Here is a 23,255-nt window from a genome sequence, read left to right as displayed (position 1 = left end):
GACATAAATCCATCCTTTAACAAAGACTCCTTTGGAAGCAGAATGGTGAACGTTATTGCGCTTCCATTACCGCCCTCCAATTGGGAAGACCCCAGCATCGAATTCGGGAGGCCGGCAATAGCAGCTCATGCCTGCAGGGTGCGTCCACCGACTGCAGGAAAAGCAGTCGGGGTGGGAGAAACTTAGGAAACCACCCAGGGCCAAAGGAAGGAAAACGCAATGCACAAATTTGTTTCCGCTGGAGGCAAAGGCTGGCGTCGATACCTGTACTGGGCAATGGTCAGCGTAGCCTCACGTTCGGCCCCAAAGCCCGGCAAGTGCTGGTTTAGGTAGGCCTCCAGGGACTTGCTGTCGAACTTGTGCTGGGGGAGCATTTCGGCCACATCGGGCTCGCCAGTAGCACCTAGCTTCATGATCGCCCCCGCAGGCCACTGCAACGCAAAATCCACAGGTCTCGAGGGCAGAAGTCCTTCAGGATTGAGCAACGCCACCATAGCACTGGCCGAGGCCGGGGCGGGGTCTGGTTCCAGCCAACCACATACACCTTACGCGCCGTTGCTGAGCAACGCTTGCCCGCTGAATCTGGAGGTTTTAGCTCTAGCCAAGTGCCAGAAGAGCCTAATGGGTGTTCGGATTTCAGTTCTCCAGTCAGCGTCAGAGTTGGAGGCCTCAATTTTAAAGAAAGCAAAGCCACGGTCATCGTTGCGCACAAGGAAAAACGCAGAAGCCTCTTCCATTCTCAAATTTAATGCATCAGCAGGCGGAAGACCTGTAGGGTCCGTTTCAGAAAAAGGCCCGTCAGGACCTCGAGCCCAAAAATAAAAAGACCCTGTTCTCCTAGACACCCGGTTAGAAAGGCAACATCACAGGCCTTCTGCCCTGGACACTTATCACCCCGGTCCTGCTGCGGCCGGGTTTAGCCTACCCAGCGAGGAAGGAAGCCGAAAGAGCCAGGTTTTTGCTAAGGGGGAGCGATGTCTGCGACGCACCGGAAGCGGCTCCGAGGAAGGAGTGAAGGAGACGTGTCTGTCTGTGAGGCGCTGGGTGCACTTCCCCAGGTCTCTGGGCTAGGAAGGCAGCGGCTAGGTGCCTCCCCAAGTACCCTTCGCGGACCCAGCCGAGCAGCGTGGGGCGAAGGCGGCGGCGAAGGCCCGGGCTGGGAGCGTTGGCGGCCGGAGTCCCAGCCATGGCCGAGTCTGTGGAGCGGCTGCAGCAGCGGGTCCAGGAGCTGGAGAGGGAACTTGCCCAGGAGAGAAATCGGCGGGCTCCGGGGAGCGGTGAAGGAGGGGGCGGCCGGGTCCGCATCGAGAAGATGAGCTCAGAGGTGGTGGATTCGAATCCCTACAGGTAACCTGCGTCGCCGGTCGGAGACAGGCGCGGGAGACGAGGTCAGGCTCCGTGAGGTCAGAAGTGAGGAGCTTCCCACGTCCCGCTCATGCGGACTCCCTCCACCCTTTTCTTGGTCTGGGAATCCTGTTCCCAAATGGGCAAGGCCACATCTTAGTACTGATCGGAAGATATTATTTCTCTTTTTAATAAACCTCCAGTGAGTCAGCCATATGGTGCTGCTCCTCTGCCTGCTGAGGACGTGTGTCCAGTTTCCTATCGCCCTTGCCTTTTAATTAGTCCACCTCGCTGTGTATAAGACTGATAGTAAGAACTTTTAGAAGATGTAAAACCTGCTAAGGTAAACTTTGAGTTTCATAAAGGCTTATCAATGCATCTTAAATGGGGGCGGGGCGGGGGAGAGCGGGGTTAGCGCTAATCTGAGATATTCGGGTGCTCCTTAACATCTCAAACCATTCGACATTACCAAGACTGCCCAGGTCTCTCTCTTCTTCTTTCCTAATAAAGCCTGTCAATTCAGCAGATGGCATGTAGTGCAATGGTTAGGGTAAGGACTCTACCGCCAGACTGATTGCAATTCAAATCTAACTACTCTCTTAATAACTGTCTAACCTTAGGCAAGTTGTGAAACTCTCCGCTTCAGCTTCTCACCTATACAATGAAGATAATAGTAATATCTATCTCTGTCATAGTTGTGGGGATTGAAAAAAATCAGTATGTATAAAGGTCTTAGAGTAGCGCTTGTACATGGTAAATCTTATACAAGATTTTATTGCTAGGTGCATTTAGTAGCAGGCAGTTATTGAGCTTTCACTGTGCTAAGCAATTTACATGCATTGTCTCCTCTCACCAAAACCCAATGGGATTGCTACTATTTTACCCCCGTTATATAGGTGAGAAAATTGAGGCTTAGACAGCCACCTCAGGTTCATGCCTTGGTAGTAAATAATACGGCCTGTCTTGAATTAGGTTTGTCTTAATGTAAAATTCTCATGAACCATCTCCCCAGTAAAAACAATTAAGTCGTGTAGCTAAAAATTGTATAGTGTTAAAGTAGATAAGGAAGATTTTATTGTTGCTTTTTTCCTTTAAAGAGCATAAGAGTTTTTATTTTTAAAACAGGTTTTAGTTTGTGATACATAAAGCTGCAGTAGAAGTCTTAGGGTGCACTGTTTTAACTGTGTTGCCAAATATGAAGGGTTAATGGTCCAAAATTTTTAGAGATTAAATAAGCATGAACTGACGTCTCTAATCAGAATAAGTGGAAACTATTTGACATTTTTAAAACATTTTAAAATTTTACAAATGAAGACTTTGAAATTTTCCCTCCAGAATGAAAAGCAGAGGAATATGGGTCATGAACTTAAGTTGTCTTTCAGACATTATTTTAATATGAGATGATCCCTTGACATTGTAATGATGACAAACAAGACTTTCAGAACTCAAGTCTCAATATTTTGTATTTCCTATCTGATTTGCGCCATTGACTTTATTAAAATTGCTATACAGGAGATGGCAGTTTGATACCCAAAGCTCTTCATTGGTATATGGAAGTTTAATAAAGGTCAGCTTTAATTTTTTGAATTGTTCATACAGCAAATATTTACTGAGTACCTTTTCGTCTCCAGTCCTCCTTGACAATGTTATTTACTTTGTATTGAGTAGTTATTATGCGCAGACACTGTGAATATAAAGTAGACATGGTCTTTTTCCTGTAGAGCTTACCAGATGAGTGTGAGATAAATAGAAAAGTAAATGTGCATTGCAGTACAGGTGGTAAGAATTATGATAAAATACAGTGTTAATATTGATAAATTACAGGTTATTGAATTATGATGAAGTACAGAAGGTTATAGGAAAGGAATATGTATGTGTTCAACACCATTTTAACTGCTTCAAGAGATACAAAAGAAATATAAAGCCCCTGACTTTTGCTTCAGTTTGAGAGACTACATGGATGTGGGATATTAAACAACACAAGTAACCGTAACATTATGTGTTATGGAATACAGTTATAAGCTTGTGGAAAAACTGGAGAGGCTTTGAGATTAGAAAACCTGGTATCAAATCCTGACCCAGAAACCCAGTTCAGAATACTGTTTGCCAGTTAGCTAATCTTGGACAGTTGATTAACCCAAACTGTTTCCCTCATTTGAAAAAAGGGGTTGCCATCCATGCTTTTCAGGTTATTTAAAGATTGAAGGGAGCATCAAGGTAAGGATAGCAAATTCCTGTGATGGATCTGCCATCACTTTCTAACCAACCTCACTAAAATGACAGTAAAGGAATTTTTTAAAAGAAAACTCCCATTGAAAATATAAAAGGTTCGTATTAATAACTTATGGGGAGGGGTGCGTCCCTGTACTTGATTATAGTAACAATTTGGAAACTAGAGAAGGGATGGGTGAAGGTAACTGATTTAATAGATTCAGAGAAGTTTAATCTTAAGCTTGCAACCCAGTTTATTGCAGGAATCCCCAAAAGCTCAGGAATAGACACAGGTACTTGGAGAACTTCAGGGAGGGCTAAAAAAACCCAAAACTTTCAGTTGAAAATCTGTTGAAGAAACAAAGCCCCAGATCCTCCACTGTGGGTAATTGGGCAAACACTCCTTCCCTACCAGAAGAGGAAAGTAGAGATTTCTTCATTAGAAAGACTAAAATAGAAGATTTCCAAGAATTGGGGCAGGTCTTTGTACCTGAAGGAAGGGGTAAACTGTTTACATGCTGAATGTTGTGACTGAATGTAAACTAAATGCTTACACACTGAATGCTGAGACTCCCAGCCTTGCTTCTTCACTTCCAATAGCTGATCTTGGGCTTGCAACTCCAACTCAGGTTGGAGTTTGAAAGATTATTCTCTAGGGAATCTGATGGAGCCAAGAGGAAAGACTGAAAGACACTGACATTGTGGATTTCTCAACTAGTCAGGCCAGTGAAGTCAAACAGTATTGCCTATATTGTTACCTTTATTGTGTCCCACTCTTAAATATGAACAGAACAAAGGATGAGAGAAACTTCTAACGTGAAAGAAATAAAAATAGCAACTTGGATAGACTATGTAAGAGAAACACATCCCCCTAAATTATCATTAGTATCCTGAGATGAGAGAAGATACAGTACAAATGATACAGGAACAAGGTGCAAAGTAGTTAGATGATCAAGGATTCTTGCAAATGGAGATGGTAATAGAAATGAAAATCTTAGTAGAAGTGTTGGAAAATAAAGTCGAAAGAAATCATCCAGAGAATAGAGCAGAAAACTAAAATGGTAGATAATTAGAGAAAGAAGATAAAGGACAAATCCAAATGGTCCAACTTCCAAATAATAGTTCCAGACAGTCCAGGAAACAAACCAAACAAGGAAGTAACCAAATTCTTCAAGGAAATTTCCCAGAACTGAAAATGTGAGTTTTCATTTTGAAAGTGTTCACTAAACACTCAGCACAAGGGATCAGAACAGATTCACATTAAGGGACACTGTGAAATTTTACAAGCTAGGAGACACTGGAGCAATACCTTAAAATGTTGAAAGACAATTCTAACTTTAGACTTCTTTACCAAGTTAAACTATCGATTAAGAGTATATGTGTAGCTTCCCAAAATTATATGCCCTTTGCTTTGTCATTTTTATGAAGAACATAATTTTGATAAGGAACATTTTCAGACATGAAAGTTCTCAAAATTTACCTCTGCTGTACCCTTTGCAAAACTACTGGAAGATGTTCTAACCACAGCAAGAGAGTAAGTTTAAAAATAATTGATGACAGTCTTTTAAACTGTCATGTACATCAGAATTACTGGAGGGCTTGTTAGAGCAAATTGTTAGACTCCACATTCAAGATTTCTGATTCAGTGGGTGATTATAGGGTAGGGCCTAAGAAATTTCTATTAAATTCTCAGGTGGTCCTGTTGCTGATCCATAGACACTTTAGAACTAGTGAGCTATAGCATACAGGAAGCAGTGGATTAATACCGAATAAAGAAATTAAGAGACTTTGTAGTATAATGATGAAGGAAGAGCTTAGGAAGGGAGCTGTATGTGCAGTAAGTCTAGAGATATCATGTCAGATTCTAGGAGATACATCTTTAAGAAGATGAAATTGATAAAATACCTCATGAATATGAATGTATCTAGAGGAACTTTAGACAACTAGTGAAAAGTTGGAGTTGATTTTGTGAAAATACATAGGAAATTAAGCATCAGGAGAAACACACTTATTAACTTCAGGGTTGGGGGTTAAAGGAAAGGGTAAGTTTTAATATACTGCATGACCCAGTTGTGAAGAGTTAACATCTAATCCAAGATGACCATATAATAATATTGGGAGGTTGGTGGAATGGAAAATGTCTGTGTGCAGTAGGGATGAATGCTAAGAACAAAATCTGATTCAGATAATTGACTATAACTGAAAAGAAATACAATGTTAGCATGTTGTTTAGGAATATGATGGTAACAGAGTTAAAAGTGAGGGCGTGGAAAATGGGGGTGGAGGCTGAATTTCCTGACAAGCCTGGTGGAACTGTTTGACTCCTTAAAGTGAAGATGAATGGGAATTAATTATAGACTTAAACTGCAGATTACCAGTAACTAGTTAAAGCACCTCTTAGAGTCTTTGGCATACAGTAGGTGCTTACTAAAAGTAGACATCATCCATTGTGGGCAGAGGCAACGAGAATGGAATTCCAGCCATGAATTTACTCTGATGATGGAGATCTGAGTATTAAAACATTAAATATTTACATTTTTTTTTTTTTTTTGAGGCGGAGTCTCGCTCTGTCGCCTGGGCTGGAGTGCAGTGGCCGGATCTCAGCTCACTGCAAGCTCCGGCTCCCGGGTTTACGCCATTCTCCTGCCTCAGCCTCCCGAGTAGCTGGGACTACAGGCGCCCGCCACCTCGCCCGGCTAGTTTTTGTATTTTTAGTAGAGACGGGGTTTCACTGTGTTAGCCAGGATGGTCTCGATCTCCTGACCTCGTGATCCGCCCGTCTTGGCCTCCCAAAGTGCTGGGATTACAGGCTTGAGCCACCGCGCCCGGCTTCAATATTTACATATTCTACCAAAGCATAGAAAAATGTTGACATTTAACTTTGACCCTTAACATTTAAGTAGTAGTCTCAATCTTGGCTGCAAATCAGAGTACATAGCTTTTAAAAACCAATCTTGTTTCATGGACTACACTTCGGAGTTTTTAAAGGTACCTGGGTAATTTAGTTTCATCTGGTAAAAACCAGCCTGTAAGCATCTTCCTCTTTGAAACGATTAGTAATGATTGTATTTTGGTGTTTATTTTCTGTGATGATGTATGTCTATTTGTATTACTATTACCTAAAAGACTGTAAGCTTTAAAACATATTTTTCTTTGTTTTAAGCCGCTTGATGGCATTGAAACGAATGGGAATTGTAAGCGACTATGAGGTATGATAAACCCTTTCCAAGTTTTTGTAAGATGAATTCAGTGACTTAAAATAACTTCTGGTGACATATTTGATGAAGAGCTATTAACCAGCACATACTATTTTGTATTTCACAGAAAATCCGTACCTTTGCTGTAGCAATAGTAGGTGTTGGTGGAGTAGGTAGTGTGACTGCTGAAATGCTGACGAGATGTGGCATTGGTAAGGTAAAAACATTTCTCTTTGCCTCTTGTATAGGGAACTACTCACTCCTGGAGTAAATCAGGTACAAATTAGGATTTTTTTTCTTTACTAATGCCTTATTGCCTTGCAGTGTATTAATCTAGATTGTTCTATTTGGGTTGAGACATATCCCTACCCAAATAAAAGGTGATATTATTTCTAATTAGACAAAGATTGTCTAATTGTGTTTAGAAACGTTTTTGTTTGAAGTAATATGTAAACAATTTGGACTTAAGTGTTTTAGATATAGAAGCTTAGGAAAGAAGGCTGTTAATTTGATAAAGTGTGTGAAACGCTGAAACATCTAACAATTGTTTTATTAAATACACGAGACAAAACAGAAAACATGTACCTTTCCTACTCTTGATTTTGAACTAGAGAATGCTCTGGATGGATTTTTAAAAATTGGTACTTTTTTACTTTTTTCTAAAATTTATTTAGATTATAGGAAGAAGTAACTTTCTTGTACCAGAATTCAGTCTACCACTCTTAGATTTACAAAGCCAAAGTCTATGATGTTAGATACATAATGGTTGAATAAATAAACTTTCCACAATTATGTATCCTTTAATTTGTTGTTCTGGTAAAGGAAGCATTCTCCCAGTTTACCAATGCTTTCTAATATGTTGGTCTACCCCAAATTCTTAAGGTGATTTCAAAATTGGCACTCACTTATCAATATAGAAATAACACCAAAATACTAAAAATGTTTATTGAAATTTTAATATCTTTCAAAAGATTTACAAAATCTGGATAAAAATTGCTTATAGCTGACTTAAGCACCCTGACCAGGGATATTAGAGATCACTGACCTCTATTGACCAGGGATAATAGAGATCATTGAGATTACGGCTCTCAAGTTTGAATATGTTTTCACAATTAGTTGGAAGCCTTATTAAAGCACAGATTAACAGATCCTACTCTGGTGGTGTTGATTTATAGGTGTCAGGTGGACTTAATAATTGACAGCGCTAACAAGCTCCCAGGTGATCCTGATGATGATGTTCCTAGGATTACACTAGTAAGAACCACTGGATCCTTGCTACTCCAAGTTTGGTCCCTGAAGTAGTAACATCAGTATCAGCTCTCAATACCTACCCCAGACATACTGAATCAGAATCTGTATTGTAACACGATCCCCAAATGAATCATTTGCATATTCATTTGCATCTCATTTACATATTCATTTGGAGACGTGCTCTTGCATCGCTAACAAGCTTCAGGTGATGCTAATGCAGCTAGACCAGGCCACATTTTGAGTAGCAAAGAGGTAGAACAGTAGTTATTTATTGCTGTAGTTAGAATCACCTGGGAAGTTTTAAAAAATTCTGGTGTCCAGACTGCACCCCATATAAGAATCTCTGGGGATGAGGCACAAACATCTGTATTTTTAAAATTTCTCCAAGTGATTCCAGTGTGCCCTCAAGTTTGTAAACAGAAGCTACACAGGTAAGTTTCAGGAAGTCTTTCTTTAATTTGTAAAACAGATAAATACAAAGCGAATTAATGAGGTTAAATAGGAAAGTAGAAGATGTTAGGAAACCCAGAGTCCATTTCTTATCCCTGAAAGCCTCTGGGATCTCTTTAAAGTTATCTGGGGTGCCTTGGATCACCAGATTTATACTCGCTTCTTTATTTTAGAGATGAAGATACAGGCCTAAAAAGTGAAAGTGATTTACCCACAATCAGAACTAATTAGTGGCAGAGTTACACCTCAGACCTTCTGTTCCCAAGTTTAATGTTTCCTGCAACTTATGTATAAACAAGCTATGAGGCAGAAACTCATTTAATACTTAGCCTCACCTAATACATATTTATTGATGAGCTTAAATAAACTATGTTTTGGAGACTCTTAAGTAGGATTAGAAAATTTTGGAGAGTGAAATCTTTTCTAGCAAGGTATTAAGGGCTATCTAGGAGTTATGGGTTAGGTTAATTTTTTTTCTTTTTAGTTTTTTTATTGAGAAGAAAATCCCATTTTTGTGTTTATTGTTTAGTATGCTGAGAATTGTATTACAGAGTCACAGAATTTCATATCAAGAAGGGACTTAGGAAGTCTTTGCCTCTAGCCTGTTCTTATTGATAAGAAATGTGATCTAATTGCCATTTTAATGTGTGTGTGTGTGAAATGCTTTTTGAAACAGGCTTAAATATATAGCAGGAAACAACAATTAACTGGTTTGTAATTCTATTTGGAATGATGTTTTGGCCATGTCACTGGTATATATATTCTGTCATATACACAAAAGGAGTCAGGTTATACTATATTTTAAGTTACAGCATTTGTTTTTATCTTATTTAAAGATTTCATTTATCCAATAGATTCCTGGCTTTTAGCAAAAAAATGGAAATGAAGTAGGATTTTGCCACAGTTTTAAAAAATGGAATGAAAGGGAATTAATTTTTGAGTGAATTATTTAGAGAGGCAGCAAAGCATTGTGGTTGAGGTGCAGATGCTGGATTGAGAATGCTTGAGTTTGAATGCCATTTTCACCTCAGATGAGTGGCCTTTGGACAAGTGTTGTAGTTGCCTCATTTTTAAAATAAGGATAATAGTACCTACATGCGTCACATGAGCATTCAATGAACTAATATATGGCACTCAGTGTTGTAAAGTTAGCCAATATTATTATCAAACTTATACTAATTAAATGTAAAGCTCTCTAATTTATTCTTTGATATTTTTAGTTTTTTGGTATGCTTTTCATCAGAATACCACTGTTTTCATTTTAGTTGCTACTCTTTGATTATGACAAGGTGGAACTAGCCAATATGAATAGACTTTTCTTCCAACCTCATCAAGCAGGATTAAGTAAAGTTCAAGCAGCACAACATACTCTGAGGTAAATGGAATAGCAGTCAAGAAACATATTCAGTGAAATCTTACTTTATGTATTTGATATGAGTTAATATAAATGGATCTTACTTTTTCTCTATAAAATGCAGATTTCACTTGTATAAAGAATTCTCTTACCTGTTGGACATGGGGTTGGCAAACTTTTTATGTATAGGGTTATATAATAAATATGTTAGTCTTTGAGGGCCAGATGTTCTCTGTTGCAACTGTTAGTTGTAGTGTGATAGCAGCTGTAGGCAACACAAACATGAATAAGCATGTCTGTGCTCCAATAAAATTCTATTTTTGGACTCCAAAATTTGAATTTCATACAGTTTTTAATTTTTTAAATTAAAAAACAAATTTTTTTTGAGACAGAGTCTCACTCTGTCACCCAGATTGGAGTGTAGCAACACAATCTCAGCTCACTGCACCTCCATCTCCCAGGCTCAAGCTATCTTCGCATCTCAGCCTCCTGAGTAGCTAGGACTACAGGCACGTGTCACCATGCCTGGCTAATGTTTTGCAGTTTTAGCAGAGACGGGGTTTTGCCATATTGCCCAAGTTGGTCTCGAACTCTTGAGACTCAAGCCATCTGCCCACTTAGCCCTCCCAAAGTGCTAGGATTGCAGGCATGTGTCACCGTGCCTGGCTGATACAATTTTTATATGTCATAAAATGTTCTTCTGATTCTTTTCCCAACCATTTAAAAATGGAAAAAAATTCTTAGCCTGAAGGCTGCACAAAAACAGGTGGTGGGCCAAATTTGTCCCATGGGCCACAATTCACCAATCCCTGCTTTAGGAACTTTCTTTGTGGCCCCAAATTTGTTCTTAACTGGAATAAGGAAGTGAGGCTGAGCTGTAAGTAGTTACTGGACATGGTTAAGTCTTAACTCCCAACACTTAGATTGGGGTGGGAACAGTTTTGTAATCTTTATGACAAAAATGAACCTAGTACTTGAAGTGTGAGATAAAAGAGATAGAAAAGAACTTTGGGTTTTCTTTGAATAGCTTGAATTTGCTTCTCTAAGGTATGTTAAATGCCCTTTAGCTCTCAATTCTTTTCCTCACAGCTTTTTCTTACTACAGCTACTAGTAGTGGTCTTTTTAAAAACATCTTTTTTTTTAGAGACAGGGTCTCACTGTGTCCCCCAGGTTGGGGTGCAGTAGGTGCCATGATAGCTCACTGTAGCCTTGAACTCCTGGACTCAAGTAATCCTCCCACCGCAGCCTCTTGAAATGCTAGGATTACAGGCTTATAATCATTCCCTTTTTCCTTCTTAGGAACATTAATCCTGATGTTCTTTTTGAAGTACACAACTATAATATAACCACAGTGGAAAACTTCCAACATTTCATGGATAGAATAAGGTAAAAATTTAATTTATGAATATTTTGTATAATGTCTAGCTCAAGTATTAGAAAATTATTAGAAAAATCTATGGATTGCCGGGCGCGGTGGCTCAAGCCTGTAATCCCAGCACCTTGGGAGGCCGAGACGGGCGGATCACGAGGTCAGGAGATCGAGACCATCCTGGCTAACACGGTGAAACCCCGTCTCTACTAAAAAATACAAAAAACTAGCCGGGCGACGTGGCGGGCGCCTGTAGTCCCAGCTACTCGGGAGGCTGAGGCAGGAGAATGGCGTGAACCTCGGAGGCGGAGCTTGCGGTGAGCTGAGATCCGGCCACTGCACTCCAGCTTGGGTGATAGCGGGACTCCGTCTCAAAAAAAAAAAAAAAGAAAAATCTATGGATTAATCCAATGAATGGAAGATTGATATATATTTTTCCATTTTTTTGAACAGTAATTTTTGTGTGATTTTTATGTATTAGAATATCATTTAAAGGTATATATTGTCCAAAAACAATTAAAAAGCAAACAAGCAAAAAACCCCTGTAAGTTACAATATAAGAAGAGAGTGTCAGTTTTAAGTTCTGTGTTCTAGATTGTATTTCTGTCTGAAAATGGTTTTCTTCAGAGACTGTCAGACCACCACTGAAATAATGAATTGCATCCAATTAGCTTTTATTACATTTGTAATGAAGCATGAATAAAAATGTGAAAGCCGGTAGTGAAAAAGTAATTGTTGTGAACATACTTTATACTTCCTTCACCCTTGTAGTTCTTGTAAAATAAGTAATACTACAGTACCATTGATGTTATATTTGTATGTTACTCAATACTTGATATATATATCTTTAACATTACACAGTTATGTGATAATTATAGTCAAACATTTAATGAAAGAATAAATGTTGGACTGAACAAGTAAAGTATAATGTATTAGAGTGTATTTTGTGTCCTGATGTTTTTCAAAGTTATTTTCTTTGACTAGTAATGGTGGGTTAGAAGAAGGAAAACCTGTTGATCTAGTTCTTAGCTGTGTGGACAATTTTGAAGCTCGAATGACGATAAATACAGTGAGTATTCCTGCTGTGCAAGATATATTCATGGATTTAGCTGTTTTCCTGTATATTCCATCAGTATATAATCCCCATCCTAAAAACAGTTCTGAATGCAAACCCTTTTCTGTGTTTTATTTGTAATGTTCTCTTAGCCTACTCTTAAAATCTATTCTAATAGCTGTGATACCTGTCTAGCCTTGCTGCTGTGACATGTGTTACAGTATCCTACTCTTTTTGCTGGTAAACTGTGAAACAGCAAATACCTCTGATGTGTAATTCTTAAATTGGTATCTTATAATAATTATTGGTCAGCGTTAGTTTTAGCTTTTGTTACTTTATTTTATAAATGTATAAATATGTATAAATTGCCTAAAAACCTGGTTTCTCAAAAATAAAAATAATTATTTTCCTTTTGAATATTGTTTTTAACTTTTCAGATGATATTTTGCCTTTTTTTGTTCCTGAAATTATTTTAGAAAAGTGAAATTTCACATTAATTTGACAAGAAATCCAATAAACTTTGATTCAATTTAATAATATTTACTGACTGCATCTTGAATACTGTCACTTTACTCTTTAATAGAGTATGGTAATTACCAAGGAATTCCATTATCTTACAACTTACCTCATTTGTTCTGAAAATTAATTTTAAAAGACCTTGGTAATCCATTCAGTTCAAAGAATGTATTGTAAATTACTTCTTGCCCTTTTATTTTTTTTCCTTATGTTTTCACCCATTTCTACTAAGGCTTGTAATGAACTTGGACAAACATGGATGGAATCTGGGGTCAGTGAAAATGCAGTTTCAGGGCATATACAGCTCATAATTCCTGGAGAATCTGCTTGTTTTGCGGTATGCATTATTCTTTTTGGATTATTCTTCACTGTTAGGTACTCGAGTTCTTAAGGGCATTGAAAATGTATTACAATTCAAAGAAAAAACAAACTTGGATGGAATACTATTTGGAACATCTCATACTTTTCCTCTTTTTTTTCGAAATGTGTTTTCTTTTATTCTTTTTCACGTAGTGTGCTCCACCACTTGTAGTTGCTGCAAATATTGATGAAAAGACTCTGAAACGAGAAGGTGTTTGTGCAGCCAGTCTTCCTACCACTATGGGTGTTGTTGCTGGGATCTTAGTACAAAACGTGTTAAAGTAAGTCAGGGCTAATTTTTCTGAATAGTCTTACATGCTTTCAATAAAAATAAATACATTTCACAAAGCATTTCAGAAATTGAAATTATAAGCTAAGTATATAGTTACTTTTAAATGTAGTTTTAAATGTTTTCTATATGCATACATGTACATTCTATTTTATATATGTATGTCCACTTTTCATATAAATTGCTATATTAAATATTACGTATATTAATATTCATACATGAATATATATGAATGTCAGTTACTCCCTGCATTTGGAATAGCTTTTATGAAATCATACAATGGTAGTGGCATATTTTTTTTTGAAGCATTAACCAAATGATTTAAATCTTTCCAAGTCTGACCAGTGGATGGAGACTTAAGCACACTTGTTTCTACTATATTGATTTAAGTCTTACCAAAAATAACCCAAATGTGACTAAACAGTAATTATTAATGTTAATGTAATTAAACATTAGTGTTACTGTAAATTTTACACTTACATATACATAAAATGTTAACATTTATATTAGTGTTAATATAAAACACATTAACAATACTTAAAAAAAAAACCAGATTCTTAAAATCTGCTTTTGGATACCTCTGCTATCCAAAAACAAACATCCAGCAACTGTACTATCTAAACTATAGCTAAAAAGAAGGGAAAAGATTTCTTTGCTGCTAAAATTTATGTCAGAGTTCATGAATCAACTCATACTTTATTAAAAGCAGAGCCCCTCTGGGTGTTCTCTAATTCAGGCCATTTATTTTCCCTCATTTTACAACTTTAATAAGCTTAGTTGTATACCCTAAGCCTCCAATATAATAAGAACAAATTGCAACAAGACACATGGAGGCACCAATCAATAAGAAGTGTCAGTTGCTAGCAAAGAAACTGAAAAAAGCATACGTATAAACTCTCAAATTAATGGTCTAGGGCTATTTCATATAAGAGCAAATAGCCTGTTTAGACAGTAGTAGGCCCTGTCTAAACAAAACATTTTATAGTATGATACAAAAAAGAAGCAAGGAATCATGGCTAACCAAGTATTCTCTTAAGGATGTGTCCTATTTAGCTAGCCCCTCTGTTGATGGTCATTTAGGCTACTTAATTCTTTTTTTTTATTATTAACAATGCTACAGGCTACATCTTGTATATATCTCTGAATACTAGATTGATCTCTCTTCTTGTTTTTTTGGAGACAAGGTCTCACTGTGTTGCCCAAGCTGGAGTGCAGTGGCACAATCATGGCTCACTGCAGCCTCAACCTCCCGAGCTCAAGTGATCCTCCCACCTCAGCCTTCCAAGTAGTTGGAAGTACAAGTGTATGCCACAATGCCTGGCTAATTTTTGTATTTTTTGTAGAAGCAAGGTTTCATCACGTTGCTCAGGCTGGTCTTGAACTCCTGAGCTTAAGTGATCTGCCCACCTTAGCCTCCCAAAGTGTTGGGATTACAGGTGTGAGCCACCATGCCCAGCCTAGAGTTTTCTATAGTACATTTTTTTTTTTTTTTTAAAAAAAACAGGGTTTTACTCTGTCACCCAGGCTGGAGTGCAGAGGCACAATCTCAGCTATTGCAATCTCCACCTTCCAGGTTCAAGTGATCCTCCTACCTCAGCCTCCCAGGTAGCTGTGACTACAAGCACCCACCACCACGCCCAGCTAATTTTTATGTATTTTTTGTAGAAACAGAGTCTCCTTATGTTCCCCAGGCTGGTCTTGAACTCCTGGGCTGAAGCAGTCTGCCCATATCGGCCTCCCAAAGTGCGAGGAATTACAAGCATGAGCCACTGCACCCGGCCTATAGTATACATTTTTTAAAGTAGAATTTCTGAATTTATGAAATATTTACTAAATTTCTCCTGCAAAAGGATTATACATTTGTATCACAGTTTAGATTATACATTTGTATCATAGTTTAGGAGTACCTGGTTCACCCATACCTTTCTGGGTATCATCAAACTCTGTAACCTTTGTCATTCTGGTGGGTAAAAAATAGGCATTTAATTTTTATTTTTATTTGTGAAAAAAGTTGAACACTTACATTCATCTGTGAATTGTCTGCTAATAGTTATTGCTCTTTTTTGTCTTGTATATTAAGAATGTGTATTTGCAAATATTTTTCTTTTGTCATTTATCTTTTTTATGTGATTTTCTCTGTATAGAAACTTTTATTATGTTAGTGCAAAAGTAATTGCGGATTTTGCCATTATGTTTGACAAACACTGCAGTTACTTTTGCGCCAACCTAATAAAAAAAATCAGATTGGCTGGGTGTAGTGGCTCACGCCTGTAATCCCAACAATTTGGGAAGCCAAGGCAGGCAGATCACTTGAGCCCAGGAATTCGAGACCAGCCTGGGGCAACATGTCAAAGCCCCATCTTTACAAAAAAAATACAAAAATTAGCCAAGCGTGGTGGTGCTTGCCTGTAGTCACAGCTGCTTGGGAGACTGAGATGGGATTGCTTGAGCCTGGGAGGGTGAGGCTGCAGTGAGCCATGATCACACCACTGTACTCCAGCATGGGCAACAGAGTAAAAAGTATCAAATTTGACTGGGAAGATGACAGGAGGGAGCTGGAGGCCATGGGATGCTGAAAATGTTCTATATCTTGATCTGGTGATGGTTCCATGAAAGACTCATACAAAATTTTACTGAGCTATACATTTAAGATTGTACATTTTATGGTAAATTACATATAAAATGTTAAACAAAAATTAAGTAGCTTTAATACCATATCTCAGGGATTTAAAAAATACACTTCTCCCACATTTTAGCTTCTCTGAAATCAGCATGCTTCTTGAAGTTGTTGACATGTAATAGTTTAGCTGCCAGCATTTAATCTTTATTAGAGGTTCAAAAAAATAGTGTGTTCTACAGTTGATGAAATGGAGTAATCTTTTCTTTCCTTCATTCAATAAACACTGAAGCATCTACTGTGAGCCAGGCACTGTAAATAAGAGAAAATTGCTGTTTTCTGGATGCAGATTTCTGTTTTCTGATTTAAAAAGTATATCATTTACCTATTTCAAAGTTTTTTTAAAAAATTTAACTGTTCTAGTATTTTTCATGGTTTTAATTTCTTTATTTAAGTCTACTTTGATTTTTCTAGGTTTCTGTTAAATTTTGGTACTGTTAGTTTTTACCTTGGATACAATGCAATGCAGGATTTTTTTCCTACTATGTCCATGAAGCCAAATCCCCAGTGTGATGACAGAAATTGCAGGAAGCAGCAGGAAGAATATAAGGTATACGGCAATCTGTTAGAATGCATGAGGGATCATATTGCATAGGACAATAAACAAACAGATTTGGAATACAAGATAAATGATTAATTTATTCACCATACTTCAAAAATGAATGTTCTTTCTTGCTTTTGGTAAGATAAAAAGCCTGTCTGAATTCTTGATTAATGCTTGTAATGTCCTATATATTAGTCATAAAGGAAAATTCTTGATTAATGCTTTAGAGAACTGAGAATGAGTAAGAACACTTTGATGCTGTTTGATTTCTACAGAAAAAGGTAGCAGCACTGCCTAAACAAGAGGTTATGCAAGAAGAGGAAGAGATAATCCATGAAGATAATGAATGGGGTAGGTGTTCTTTTATAAATTGAAATGGCAGCATAAAACAAAACCTTTTATGGTAGCCAATCAAATAAGATTATACAAATTGAATAATTATTGCTTATTAAATTCCTTAAAAACTGATACAGGATCAAATTTACAGGTATTGAGCTGGTATCTGAGGCTTCAGAAGAGGAACTGAAAAATTCTTCAGGTCCAGTTCCAGACTTACCTGAAGGAATTACAGTGGCATACACAATTCCAAAAAAGGTACTTCAAAAATATGATTTACCCATATGTAACTATCATATAAAATATTTTTCTTCTTTCATCTTCATTCTAATTTGTAATGCCAGTGAAGTATTTCCTGTTTTAAGATATTTTATGCTATAGGCATTCAGATGTGAGAGAGAGGTATTCAGTGTTAATATGCAAATATTTACAGCTTATTTTAGACTTTTAAAACATAGAATAAAATGGTTTTATTCACTCATTAATGAACCAAGTATAATAGATTTTGATTAAATGAAGATCTCATTTTTGTTTATTGGTAGTTTTAGCTACAATGTCGTTTAAAAATACTAGAGCTGTCAAGAATATTGAAATTACTGCCTTGTAAATCAAAAGACTGGTGGGGAATGTAAAAGACTTTGTCTTCTAAAAAGAAAATTTACTTTATAACCCTGTTGAGCACGGTCAAAACTTACTGATTATATATTCCCAAGCATCAAGAATTCTATATGGTTCTTTTTTCACTGTATTTCCCTTATTTGTCAATAGCAAGAAGATTCTGTCACTGAGGTAACAGTGGAAGATTCTGGTGAAAGCTTGGAAGACCTCATGGCCAAGATGAAGAATATGTAGATAATGGACTGGGATATATTTTATTTCTCATGTTAAAGCCTCTTCCCTTGAAATTAAAAAAAAAAATTTTAACTGATAAAACTTAGGGCAACATTAATTAATGTATATTCTTACCCGAATTGTTATACTTTTTGAAAATCCTGTGACTTGCCTATTTCTCCCCACTCCAGTGAAATCATTAACTCTCCTAAAATGTATGTTTCATTCTAGTAAGAGAACCTCAAAGGATATTGTAGGATATAAATCTTACTTGAAAACATAGCTGTTGAAATGTTTTGGCCTTTTGGAGTGGGGAAAGGACAAATCTGATCCTGTAATCTTTTTCTTTCCAGTAATCCCTTGTATCTGTTGCATGAGGACATGGACAATAAAGCAGTACATGATTCTCAGATACAGGGAGAAGGACAAGGCATACAGCTTATTGATTAGAGCTGGCAAGCATCTGCTCATTATGTTTGGAATTGCTTTCTATAAGAAAATTGCCCACTACTTCTAACTTGATCAACAATGAATTCAAAATAGTTAATCTATGAAATAACATCCTCTCAAATGTTTGCTGATGAAATACAAGTTGAAATGTAGTTATTGGAAAAGTCTGTAACCTGTGGATTATATATATTCAAAGTGAGACAAAGGCAAATAAAAAGCAGCTATCTTCATGAATAGACAAAGTTGATTTCAGGAAGTATAAATTATATTCTGCACCGACCCAGGAATAGAAATTATTGCACCTGTGGAACATATATCTGGAGTTACTATACTTTACTGAAGAGCAAGGCATAAATTTAGACTAAAATCCATCCAGATTACACTCATTCTTTAGGCCGCTCCTGGATACTTCATTTAAATTTGATTCTCAAGGTAATGAGACGTCGGCAAGGTTTGTCCTGTATATTAGGCATAAAGGAAAAATTCTAAACTGCCTCTGCAATGACTTGTAGTCAGTGGTAGAGTATCACTTTCCCTGATCATGACCACTAAACTGTAAATTGATATAAATTAGTTTTCTCTGGAGTTACATCCAAGTAATGAAGACTTAAGAGAACCTTGGTTGAAATAAATTTCCAATAGTTTGGAAACTCATAAATACCATGCAGGTGTAACCATTGCCAGTAGGCTGTTTCTATGCTTATTTCCTATTTTGACTTTTATGTTGAAGATAGGAATATCTAAATTATATCTCTAGGGAGAAAATGTTGTAAAAAATTAAAAGTGCATCCCTGATTTGTAAAATCAAGTTCAAAAAACTGATTTCAGAAAGTCTCAAATACCAAATGTGTTCAATACACTAGTTTTGAGATGCTAGGATTATACTGTGATTCTTAGGTTTATAGTAAAGTCTGGAAAGCAGGAGGATAGTTTTTTTTTTAGCCTTGAGACTTATTTAATGCCTTGGTGAGTCTTTCATCATTTTTTAAAAATTTAGCTTATTCAACTGTAAAATAGCATTTCTAGTATGAGAGAGGTTTTGAATTTAAAAAATGAAATGCAGTTTTTCAAAAATAAATTTCCTGTGGAAATTCTTGCATATCAATTTAGTAAGGTTTTATAAAATTTTACAATTTGATAAAGTATCATATCTAGAATTCACTGTCTTCTTTTATCTGCTCTCAAGTTGGCATTGCATCACTGCCTGTGTCATACACTGCACCAAATCTTACCTAATTGATCTAACTTTTTTTGTCTAATATCTTTCATTAAAAACGACTGGATTATTTTACCAGAAAAAAAAAAAATCTGGTAATAGATATGTTGCTATCCTAGAATACTCTTGACAGTCTGCAGGCCATGAAAACTTGCATAAGAAAGCAGCAGATTATGAAAAATTAATCATCATTGAATTTAGTATTACTAAACTCATAGCATTTGTCCAAATTTGTAAACACTACAAATCTGAGAATCAAATTTAAATGATTCTAATGTGAAAGATGGAAAAGCAGTCCCAAAATTTGCTTACCACAGAGACTCAAAATGATAGTAAAACAACATACTCAACTTTTAATTCCCGTCTCATTGCTAATGGGAAGTTAGTTATGGTTCTTCTTAAATGTTGTAGAGAAAATAAGTATTACTAGTTTCTTCTCATAAAAATACTCCCTGGATACATACACTGAACAACACAAAAAACCTAATAGCCACTTAAGAATATTTATTTATTTTACTTTTTTTGAGACAGAGTCTCACTCTGTTGCCTAGGCTGGAGTACAGTGGCACAATCTCGGCTCACCACAACCTCCGCCTCCTGGGTTCAAGCGATTCTCCTGCCTCAGCCTCCCAAGAGGCTGGGATTACAGGTGCCCGCCACCATGCCTAGCTAATTTTTGTATTTTTAGTAGAGGGGAGGTTTCACCATGTTGGCCAGGCTAGTCTTGAACTCCTGACCTCAGGTGATCCACCCATCTTGGCCTCCCAAAGTGCTGGGATTACAGGCGTGAGCCGCCGTGCCCAGCCAAGAATATTTATTAAAGGAAGCTTTGACCCCTGCATCACATTTTTTTCATATTTCCCTTTCTGTAATCTCAGCACTTTGGGAGGCTAAGGCAGATAGATCAAGAGGTCAGGAGTTCGAGACCAGCCTGACCAACATGGCTAAACCCCCGTCTCCACTAAAACTACAAAAATTAGCCGGGCGTGATGGTGCGTGACTGTAATCCCAGCTACTTAAGAGGCTGAGGTGGGAGAATCGCTTGAACTTGGGAGGCATAGGTTGCAGTGAGCCAAGAGAGCGTGTCTCCCCCCCAAAAAAAAGAAAAGTATTAATGAAAATTATAACTAGAATAAATAAGTACTCTACCAATTCAGATTTATAACTGAGTTGTCTGAAAGCTACCTTTTTCATTGTGAAGGTGCATATTAATGTGAATAAAATATTCCTATTTGAGAACTTCAAATATGCATGCACAAAGATGTTCCAGCTATTTTTATCTTTTTAAGTATGCATTCTACATGAGGACATTTAGGTTGGTAGTAATATCAAAATATAGTTTATTATGTTTAGATTTCACTGTTTTGGAATACATAATTTTGAGTGATCATGTCCCCAACTATAGTTATTCAGGCACAAATTTTGGAGGTACAAAGAATAATATTCTTAAGGTAGTTTTTCCTTTTGTCAGGGTTCTTCTAGAGTACTAGTCTCAGATTATTTCCTAAAGCAGTTTTTCTAAGGTGATAAACTGAACACATTACTTGCTATGTGTTAAATTACTTGTACCCCTAAATAATCAAATTCTAAGTCCTAACAGCTTAATTCTACAATCATTGTCTGGTATATTTGTGTTTTCAATTACTTTGTGTCTTTCACAGCTGCCAAACCCAGAAAGGTATGTTAATGGCCATAGTTTTATTTTATATTTTTCCCTCATGGACTACTCCCAAAGGAGGAAGAAGGATGCTCATTATATACTGCCTCATTTCTTTTTAAATTACCACTATAGTGCTGTAGGGTTATACCACTGCTTCTCACGCTTATGTGCACATTAGTCACCTTGGGATATAGCTAAAATAGATTTATTCAGTAGGTTTGGGGAGAGGCCTGAGAGTCTGAATTCTTAATAAGCTGCCAGGTGGTGGTGATAATGATTTGTGGACCACCCTGTGAGTAGTAACTCAGCCTTAAGAGAACATTAACCAAAACCTTAAGCTGAGCAAACTACTGAGCAGCAAGTATTGATAACATTTCAAGGTTTTGTTTTGTTTTGTTTTGTTTTGAGATGGAGCCTCACTCTGTCGCTCAGGCTGGAGTGCAGTGGTGCAATCTTGGTTCACTGCAACTTCCACCTCCCGGGTTCAAGCGATTCTCCTGCCTCAACCTCCCAAGTAGCTGGGACTACAGGCATGTGCCACCACACCCAGCTAGCCTTTTATATTTTCAGTAGAGATGGGGTTTCACCGTGTTAGCCAGGATGGTCTTGATCTCCTGACCTTATGATCCGCCCACCTTGGCCTCTCAAAGTGCTAGGTTTACAGGCATGAGACACACACCCGGTCCATTTCAAGTTCTAAAAAAATGTTCAACATATTTCTTTAAAAATTATGCAGAACAGCCCTCTTGTATAAACTAGAGTGGAGAAAAAAGAACTTAAAATTGCACTTTTATTTTAAAACAGTGAAGTGTGGCTATTATATATTTTACTTTTACAATTAATACATGTAAGGATCTTACAAGTATTAAATTGATGATTTTATTATATATAAATACACAAATGGTCCAAAACAATATCTAAAATGTTACAATATTTATAAAATTCATAAAAATAATTTTCAGTATAAAAATGGCATACTAATTTGAGTTTGAGGTAAATGAAGAGACAGATTTAGGCCATCTAAGGAGGAAGATAAAGGAGAATATCATATCTCTATTTTGGGAAAAGACAAAAAATGCTAAAGAGCTTGACCTGTTACTGCATTAATGACTTCAGACATTATGCAGATACATATACTAGATAGTAATAAATAATACACAATGTAGACAGAGCAGAAAGCAGAGGGACTGGACCAGTCTGCTCAAGGAAAGGGTAAAGAATTTTTTAAAATGCAGCAATAGGGATTCTTGTGACTAATGTGTTTCACTGAAAACAATTTGAATCTTTCATAAACATTATTCTTTTAATCCTTGAAACTTTCCTTTGAGGTAGAGAATTGGGCCAGACTACTGCTGAAAAGCAAGAGGAATGGCAAGGCTAAAGTAGCTCTTGAGAGCTGAAAAGAAACATGGAATTCTTTTTATTTATTTATTTATTTTTATTTTTATTTTTTTGAGACAGTCTCACCCTGCTGGCCAGGATGGAATGTATTGGTGCAATCTCGGCTCATAGCAACCTCTACTTCCTGGGTTCAAATGATTCTCATGCCTCAGCCTCCCGAGCAGCTAGAATTACAGGCATGCACCACCCTGTCTGGCTAATTTTTTTTGTATTTTTAGTGGAGACTGGGTTTTACCATATTGGCCAGGCTGGTCTCAAACTCCTGGCCTCAAGTGCTGCTCCTGCCCCCTCCTGCTCCTGCTCAGCCTCCCAAAGTGCTGGGATTACAGGCATGAGCCACCATGCCTGGCCAAGATTCATGGAATTCTTGAACTCCTTGTCTTAACTGCTGTGCCAGCTTTTGTTGAACAAAGACCAATCCACTTTTTATGATTTGCTCCTCATGTCATCTTACAATTCTAATGTGTCTACATCCTTGGATACCAGATGATAGGAAAATTCTTTTAAACAATTAAAACAGACACAATCACAATTCCAACTTAATGCATTCCAATACAACTTCATACAAATAGCAGTTAAATCACACATATTAAGAGTAAAATTTCTTAAAACATTTTTTTAAAGAACAAAGCCTGCAAGAAGTATGGGATTATGTAAAAAGACCAAATCTACGTCTGATTGGGGTGCCTGAAAGTGAGGGGGAGAATGGAACCAAGTTGGAAAACACTCTTCAGGATATCATCC

General features: G+C 37.2%; 3 protein-coding genes across 4 annotated transcripts in view; 1 reads left to right on the top strand and 2 right to left on the bottom strand.

Moving 5' to 3' along the window:
* ACAD11 (acyl-CoA dehydrogenase family, member 11) overlaps positions 1-750 on the bottom strand; it is a 92,729-nt gene extending 91,979 nt beyond the window's left edge. The window contains exon 1 of the mRNA XM_011958210.1: positions 265-750. Within this exon, the coding sequence (XP_011813600.1) occupies positions 265-494 (230 nt within the window). The 5' untranslated portion in view covers positions 495-750. The remainder of the gene's footprint in view (positions 1-264) is intronic.
* Positions 691-19,061, top strand: UBA5 (ubiquitin-like modifier activating enzyme 5). Of its 2 annotated transcripts, XM_011958211.1 has the most exons (13): positions 691-1,075; positions 1,138-1,347; positions 6,719-6,764; positions 6,880-6,969; positions 9,719-9,828; positions 11,108-11,194; positions 12,162-12,246; positions 12,980-13,084; positions 13,261-13,388; positions 16,488-16,623; positions 16,893-16,968; positions 17,105-17,211; positions 17,722-19,061. In XM_011958211.1, the coding sequence occupies exons 1-13, from the start codon at positions 975-977 to the stop codon at positions 17,803-17,805; spliced, it is 1,365 nt and encodes a 454-aa protein (XP_011813601.1). In that variant the 5' UTR covers positions 691-974; the 3' UTR covers positions 17,806-19,061. The 2 variants fall into 2 exon arrangements, with proteins under 2 accessions (XP_011813601.1, XP_011813602.1); XM_011958212.1 differs by lacking the exons at positions 691-1,075; positions 1,138-1,347 and adding an exon at positions 1,364-1,687.
* The window catches only part of NPHP3 (nephronophthisis 3 (adolescent)), a 68,197-nt gene continuing 45,683 nt past the window's right edge, over positions 742-23,255 (bottom strand). The window contains exons 28-29 of the mRNA XM_011958213.1: positions 9,960-10,072; positions 742-1,473 (exon numbers count right to left, since the gene is read on the bottom strand). Coding sequence (XP_011813603.1) covers positions 10,015-10,072 — 58 coding nt within the window. The 3' untranslated portion in view covers positions 742-1,473; positions 9,960-10,014. The remainder of the gene's footprint in view (positions 1,474-9,959; positions 10,073-23,255) is intronic.

This window comes from Colobus angolensis, unplaced genomic scaffold (genome assembly GCF_000951035.1).
Source record: "Colobus angolensis palliatus isolate OR3802 unplaced genomic scaffold, Cang.pa_1.0 Scaffold46, whole genome shotgun sequence".
In the NCBI taxonomy this organism is placed as follows: domain Eukaryota; kingdom Metazoa; phylum Chordata; class Mammalia; order Primates; family Cercopithecidae; genus Colobus; species Colobus angolensis.
The sequence above is the reverse complement of the archived record's forward strand: the minus strand, read 5'-3'. Positions and strand labels throughout refer to the sequence as shown.

What these genes read in the sequence shown, in the direction of transcription:
- UBA5 (XM_011958211.1), top strand. Translation starts at nt 975, where the DNA reads ATGTCTGCGACGCACCGGAAGCGGCTCCGAGGAAGGAGTGAAGGAGAC. An exon ending in CAGGTCTCTGGGCTAGGAAG is followed by an intron (nt 1,076 to 1,137) that starts GCAGCGGCTAGG and finishes CGTGGGGCGAAG; the next exon opens with GCGGCGGCGAAGGCCCGGGC. An exon ending in AGCAGCAGGAAGAATATAAG is followed by an intron (nt 16,624 to 16,892) that starts GTATACGGCAAT and finishes TGATTTCTACAG; the next exon opens with AAAAAGGTAGCAGCACTGCC.